At 38.2% G+C, this 7,460-nt stretch overlaps 1 protein-coding gene across 1 annotated transcript; it reads left to right on the top strand.

Annotated features, from left to right (window-relative positions):
* The first annotated feature begins 878 nt into the window (after positions 1–878).
* Positions 879–3,179, top strand: LOC129449275 (C-C chemokine receptor type 2-like). Its single transcript, XM_073872690.1, has one exon. It carries the CDS (start codon positions 949–951, stop codon positions 1,693–1,695), a length of 747 nt encoding a protein of 248 aa, XP_073728791.1. The 5' UTR covers positions 879–948; the 3' UTR covers positions 1,696–3,179.
* The last annotated feature ends 4,281 nt before the right edge of the window (positions 3,180–7,460 follow it).

Below are 7,460 nucleotides of genomic sequence, written 5' to 3'. Positions count from 1 at the left end.
AGCGTGTGTAGCGGCCACTGTGATTGGCTGTTGGCCATGCTTCAGACAAGCCTTCCGTCAAGCGTTAACGCTTAACCCTGTGTGAATGTACCATAAGGGAACATAGGGACCATCAATGCTCCCTGGTTTTTGCGTTGCATTGTGGGAGTTTTTACGTCCAGTGCACTGGAAGGATTTTGCGATTGAGACAGCCCTTAAAATGGCCAACTCCCTGATCAATGCCCAGACTACTGAACAAAAGAGCTGAGACATCTTGGCATGCCAATGACAGACATACATGTAGTAATGACGATTCAAGGCTAATTTGGAGTGGTGCCTTACATTTTCTGATGTGTGTGTACATAAGAAATGCTACTGTATGCTCATGTAGATGTGCAAATGAAAATAGGTGTATAGAAAATAGAGATATGTACAGATTGTATAAATTGATAAACGAATAATGGTTTATTTAGACAATTATTCTTATACTCAACTTTACTTTTAACTATGTGTATTAAAGACCAACAATAACACATTTTCTTTCATCTTTGTCATTAAAAGCACCTCTGCACAGTCTCAATGGAGAAGAATGGTAACCAACAGTACCCCATACCTGGATACTTTTACATCTTCTAGGTGAGGCCATATTACAGTACATGTTCCTATACTGCAACAATCAGTTTAGATGAAGATGTTTTAGTCACTACTGACAGTGGAGCTGTGCTCTATAAACTTTGCTTAAATTATATTTTCCCTTTCTGCTTAAGTTTGAATGGACCAGAAAATGATGAGCCAAACACCTCTTCCTTATATGAATACGACTATGTTGACAACTACAGTAAACATCTTGATCCATTTGCGATTGCCTATGTTTATCGAGATAATGCATCTAGCATCATATCTGTGTTATACTCTCTGTTCTTCGTGTTGGGTCTGCTGGGTAACCTGCTGGTGTTATGGGTGATCTTAATGGGTGTAAAACTGAGAAGCATGACTGACATCTGTCTCCTGAATCTGGCTTTAGCTGATCTGCTGCTGGTCTTCTCTCTCCCATTCCTGGCTCACTATGCCAGAAATCAGTGGATCTTTGGAGGCACCACCATGTGCACCATCATTTTAAGCGTCTATCACATTGGATTCTACAGTGGGATTTTCTTTGTTGTACTGATGAGTGCTGACAGATATTTAGATGTGGTTCATTCTGTGAGTGCATGGAAAGACAGTACAAAGGCTAATGGGATTATAGCCAGTGTGGTCATCTGGATCATTGCTATTGCAGCATCGTTTCCTGAGCTCATGTACCTGACAACCAATGAACACAATGATAAAACATACTGTCAGTCTTTTCCAACAGATGATCACAACTCTCACCATTATGTTGCTATTTTTAGAATGAATGTTTTAGGAGTAATCCTTCTACTTTGTGTAATTGGATTTTGTTACTTAATGATTCTTCACAGATTCTTAACAGTTCCCTCTTCCAGGAAACAGTCCATGAGACTTGTCATTGTAGTGATGGTTGCCTTCTTCTGCTGTTGGACTCCATATAATATTGCAGCTTTTGTGAAAGCATTGGAGCTAAATAAACTCATAAAAACATCATATGACAACAGTCTTCTGATCACAGAAGCTCTGGCTTACTCACACAGCTGCTTAAATCCCATTCTCTATGTGTTTGTAGGAGAGAAATGTAGGGGCACCATTTCAGACTCATGAAAAAACCATCAGCAGATTACAGTTCATGAAGAGATACCTTACACAGACTACAGGATCTACAGTCATGTGCAAGGAGTAATAGGACCATATTTACTAAATGGGGCAAATTAGCATGAGAACCCCCCCCCAATAAAAAAGAAACAGTTGACGAGAGTGGTAATATCTGCGGTTAATTTGCTTAGAAGCACAAATTGTATAACACAGATGCAACAGCTCATTTCTTTTACCAAAGCTATGTAATAAAAGCTGTGCAAATATTCAGACACTCTTATTTTGTTCGACCTTACAGGCGATTTGGCAATATTATATGATATTATATGCTTAGTTCTGCATATAATGCTAACGATGCCGGAGTATACTGAAAAACAGTGGAGGACAAAAATGAAGGGTTGCGAGACGTTTTGAAACACCTGATATTGTGTGACTCCTCCCAGTGCCCCAAGTTGTCTTTTGATTCCTCCTGCAAATTGGAAAAATAACATGGCTTCGCAATAATATTTTTGGATAATTTGTTCTTCTAGCATTTCAAACTAATTGATACATGTTTTAAAAAATTATCTCCTTTTACCATGTGCTCTCCGATCTCGGCAATACCTCCTAGTAGCAACAATTGCAGCCAACCCTTAGTAAATTGCATTGGGTGAAACATTTAAATACTGTCCTACCATATATTTTGCATCAGGAAGGGAATCACCTACAAATGCATATGCAGGGCTGGCTCTATTCCTTTGGTTGCCCTAAACGAGATTGAGTTTTGCGCCCCCAATGGGGAAAAAGCTTTAATGATACACTCTAATAAATTACACATAAAAAATCCTACACATAATGTTCAAGGATAAAAAACAAATGATGACTCAAACAATGGATGAACAAACAAAACAAGGGCTTTCACAAACATCTCCTTTAAAGTCGCATTTTCTGCTTATATACATAAAACCTAGGTTAACCCTCTGGGGTCCGACCATTTTGGGACACTGTCAGAGGTTCTGACATGCTCTTACAATTGGTCTTTTTTCAGTTGCTTTAAAACATAATAATGGCAAGTGTCTCATACCACTGTGTTCAGCACAAACTGGGCTAAAATATTATATGAGCTACATGAATGTACATGTTTGTATTTTTGAGAGAAAAAGGTTTATGTGTGGTTTTTAAAAAAGCAAAAAATTTTAAGTCAATTTTAAGCAAAAATATAAGTCCACAAAACCCATACTAAACATGTTTTAACAAGACTTTCCTAAACAGAATCTAGTAGTCTAGAGTTTTTTCTTTAAAATGATGTGAAAATCATCCTGCCTACTCATTCACATAAACCCATATATTGATTTAGAAATTGTGTAAGACACTTTTTTTTTAGAGGGGCCGTATGCGAGAAGGATTGATTGACAGCTAGCAAACAAAGGCTCGCATAATGAGCTGCATAATGAGCTGCATAATGAGGCAGGAGAGAACTACAGTAAAGAATGTGAGGACAAATGTATACATGTTTGTTTGAGGTTTATTAAGAAGTTAACAATATAATCAAAATAGAAATGAAGGTCAGTAGGACATTTTCAGTTTATTTGGAAACGAACCCTATTCAAAAACTTAACTTGTATAAGAAACTGATAAACAACAGAGCTGTAAACTTCATGTGGCTCATGTTACCATATAACTTTATGTCCAAAAAGTGTGAATATGTTTTTCCACTTCATAGTTTTGTACTGATGAGAGGGATGCAGACCTGTAGAGAATTATGAACAGCTGTTAGCATAAATTGTCCACAGAAATACCCTTACATACATAACTGATGGGTAAATGATAGCACTACATTCTGAAACTATCATGTACATAAACTAAATTAGTATCTCAGATAAACATCTGCAATGATTAGTTATATAAAAAGCTGTTTTCAGATGACTGTTTTCAGATGCCCATCCTCTTATCGTCTAGCTTCTGTTTTAAACGCGTTTCTGTAAGCGAGTATGAACTTTAAAAACACATCGCATGTGGCGTCCGTGTGCGCAAGCTCACGCCTCCGTGTAAACAACGCGGAGCTCATAATAAAACGGTGTCGCGTGTAAAGCACAATGTATGGAATGCGTTGCATGTAAACAATATCATATTACAGCAGATCTCCCAGTGCAGCATTACTCAAAGTTGCCATGAAGGATACGAAAGTGAATAACTGTGTCTAACACTGTACAGCATGTAACAATGAAATCCGCCATTACGTGATCACGCGTACTCGTTTGTAAACAATGAGACAGTTTTTCAATCCGAAGCATGCAGTCTGCTGAGGTTGCTTATGTAGGCTGAACTGCACAAGCCATAACATATTACATGATAGCAAATATAAATGAAGACAAATGACTTACAGTTTCTTCAGGAATATATCCTCCTCCATTGCGTCTTCCATTGTTCTTCTTCTAAGGTAACATTAAATATAAACGCTTCTCTTCCTCAATGTCCAGACATAAATGAAGATATTCCTCACATGTGTGTATAAAGATTGTAATCTAACATGCGGTAAAGTCTTAAAATCTGATAAAACTTTACGCTTTGTTTATTATTGTTGGAACTGCTCGTCTCTTCATTACCATGTCAACAGCCTGTGGGCGTGACCGAATTAGAGATAATGAGCTCAGCCAGGAAAAACGGTACTCTCTTTACTTCAATGCAGATTATATAAACAGGAAATATTTGTTTTTGATTATAATTAGCTTGTTTAAAAGTAGACATTTCAGGCTTTCTTTGGATATGTGTATCATGTTTGTGTGACGAGTATTTGGAGAGTTTCAACTAATTTTTGTAACATGATTTGAGAGACAGCTGGCGGAGACAGAAATGTCTTTAAAGTAAGGAAGCATATCATATTAAAAAATATTGTTTGCCAAGCCAATTTTTTTATTTGCTGAAGTAAATAAAATAGGAGTCACCAGGAGAAGTCACAAAATACCAGGTGTTTCAAAACGTCATTGGCTTCGTTATCCGTGATGTCCGTGGTGCTGAACTCAAGCACATTATCACGTGTTAACTCATCAGTTCTGCTTATTTGCACCCCCCCCTCATTTGCACTTATCTTATAGATAGCGTTGATCATTATGGCAATTAGCTGTTGTGCCCGTGTTATTTAATTTGCACCTTTTTAGTAAATAACCTGCAGATATTACTACTCCCTTCAGTGCTTTTTTTGAATTGTGCTCGCTAATTTGCCTCGTTTAGTAACTCTGGCCCTAAATCTCCAGTGCCGCACATCATGTGACCTTAGGGTAACAGATGTTTAAGCCCCATGTTAAAAGAGTAAACGTTGAAACCACAAACATAGTGTTACATGGGATACATTGTTGAATGGCAAAAGTACAGTTTTGCAGAGTCAAGGGGAAAACCGGCTCCTATATATCATTTAAGTTTACTGGTTTATGTATTTTTTATGATTCGTTTTGTTTCCTTTATATTATATATGTATGTAGACCTGATATGTAGTAACAAAAAGAGATGTGATGATGTTTAGATACTCAAGAAGAGTTGGATTTATGTCCAGGATGTCTCTTGAATGTTTCTTTGTATAACCAAATGAAGCAAAGCCGAACCTTGTGGTGAAGACTACTCATTGTTATTTTTAAATGATTACTTTTTCACTTTGTTTATTAAACCAAAACCATTTGTATATGGTGATTTGTAAACTTCTTTTAAACAAGTCTCAGAGTGAATTCCTTTAACTATAGACTATTATCTGAACCTGAAAAATACATAGCTTCTGGCCTCCGAGCTTGAACCCAGCTGAGTCTGGCAAGGATCAGATTCCTGACAACGCACTCAAATGAATGGTAAGATCAAATCATTTACTTTGCAATGTGGTGTAAGGGATCACAGGTATGGACGAAGAACAAAACTGCAAGCGTTCCTGGGTTTCGGCACCAAAACTGTAGGGGTGGATTCACTACAGTGGTTCAAGCTGTATTAATTCCTAAATGACTAAAGAAACATTAACAGCAAGATGGTATAATACTTAGTATTACGTAAGGGATAATGTAGAGGCAGCCGGTAGTTATCGGGAAATAAGCCCCGACGGTGTGATCAGGACCCGACGCGAAGCGGAGGAGATCAGTGACACAAAAGAAGATCAGTGAATTAAGAAGAAAGGTCCAAAAATTGTCTTTAATCCCTTCTTTGACCATGTGACCAAACCCAACATGATACATTTACTAAACAATCAGAAGATCACCTTTAACCCCCACTGTCCTGGATAAGCAACTTAATAGTCTTTGATCACTATCAGTGACTACAGGAATACGGATGAACATGACAAGACAAAAACAGGTGAAAGAATCAATGAGTAAATGTCCAGGTGATGGTAATCGGAACAGACACAAAACATGACATGGGGTTAACTGTGACATAACCCTCCCTTAAAGAGTGGCTACCAGACACTACAACCCAAACATAAACAAAAGTTTTGGAGGGTGGATCTGGGGGGAGGGACAGAGGGCTTGGAGACCACAGCGGAGCTCGATTCAGGTCTTGGGACAGCAGGGCAGGAAGCCGGGGCGAAGCTGGAAAAATTGGAGCGGTCATCTCGGAAACCGACTCAGCTGATTCGTCCATCCTGGGAACCAACAGGGATTCGATCATCCCGGGGACCAACTCAAACCACCTAGGGGAAACAGACTCGAATATGGCAGCGGCCACCACGGGGAAAAAAATCGAGCGTGGCGGCGGCCGTCCCAAGACCTGAATCAAGCATGGCGGTGAGCCACCCCGGAACCGACCCAGAAGACTTGACCAATAGGGGACTGACTCAACCGATTCATCCCTCGCAGGAACAGGCTTACGTGTTACTTAACTTTGTTGAGTATTTAGAACTTTCTGCTATTTATGAGTTTGTAAAAATGAAACTTTTTAAGTTAAATGAATACATGTTGTTTTTTAATTTGCATAAACTGTCTCTTTAAATGTACTTCAACTTAAAATCCCTCAGTATAGAGATTTTGCGTCTGACGTCATCCGTGTTCACATAAGCTGCTCGCGTTGAGTTGTTCTCCTCAAGATGACGGATCGGTCGCTTCATGCGGTGCTGTAAGTATCACCTTTAAACTCAGTGTATCAATTCTAAAGGCCATTTATGTTTACTTTTCATGTATGTAATTGTGTTTAACAGTTAGATGTGATGTAGATACAATATTTTTAGATGCATTGCAGGAAAGAAAACATGTGCTTATCCTGTTGCTAGCTAGCTAGCTACTGTTTAGGCGGATGGATAGGCAAATTTTGTGTAATTATAAAATATCAACCTTTAATTTGAACCTTATTAAATAGCACAAATTATTAATTTGTTGAAACTGTATACAATTACAGTCCATACGAAGATGTAACGTTACAGTTTCTGTGCGAGTAAGTGTAATGGGTTAAAATTACTGGTATAAACTGCTTTATTTTTTTGTGATTATTATTGTCACATTGTTGCTGTCTTTTGTGAGTAATGGCATATTAGGCTAGGGAATTTAGTTACTGCAATACCGGAAGATTCCAGTAGGGGGCGTGGACAGGCGACTAGGGTCAAGCACGCGTTCCTTAGTATCATAGAATAATACACTGATCGAGGACAACACAGCGTTTGTTTGTCTTTAATACATGTTCCCTTATTGCAGGTAAAACCCCTACAAAACCTATTATTTATTGCTTTAATGCTTCAGTGACTGTTGTGGGAATTATAATGAGTTTGTTTTATGCACTTTATTAGTTAAAAAGTAATGTTAAACTGTGTTTAATGAAAAGTAGGTCACGCA

The sequence above is a fragment of the Misgurnus anguillicaudatus genome, chromosome 10, assembly GCF_027580225.2.
Source record: "Misgurnus anguillicaudatus chromosome 10, ASM2758022v2, whole genome shotgun sequence".
Taxonomy (NCBI): Eukaryota; Metazoa; Chordata; class Actinopteri; order Cypriniformes; family Cobitidae; genus Misgurnus; species Misgurnus anguillicaudatus.
Note: the sequence above shows the minus strand (reverse complement) of the source record. Positions and strands in the feature narration are given on the sequence as shown.

Bases quoted from the DNA above. Each gene is read 5' to 3' on its own strand.
- LOC129449275 (XM_073872690.1), top strand. From the start codon at position 949: ATGGGTGTAAAACTGAGAAGCATGACTGACATCTGTCTCCTGAATCTG.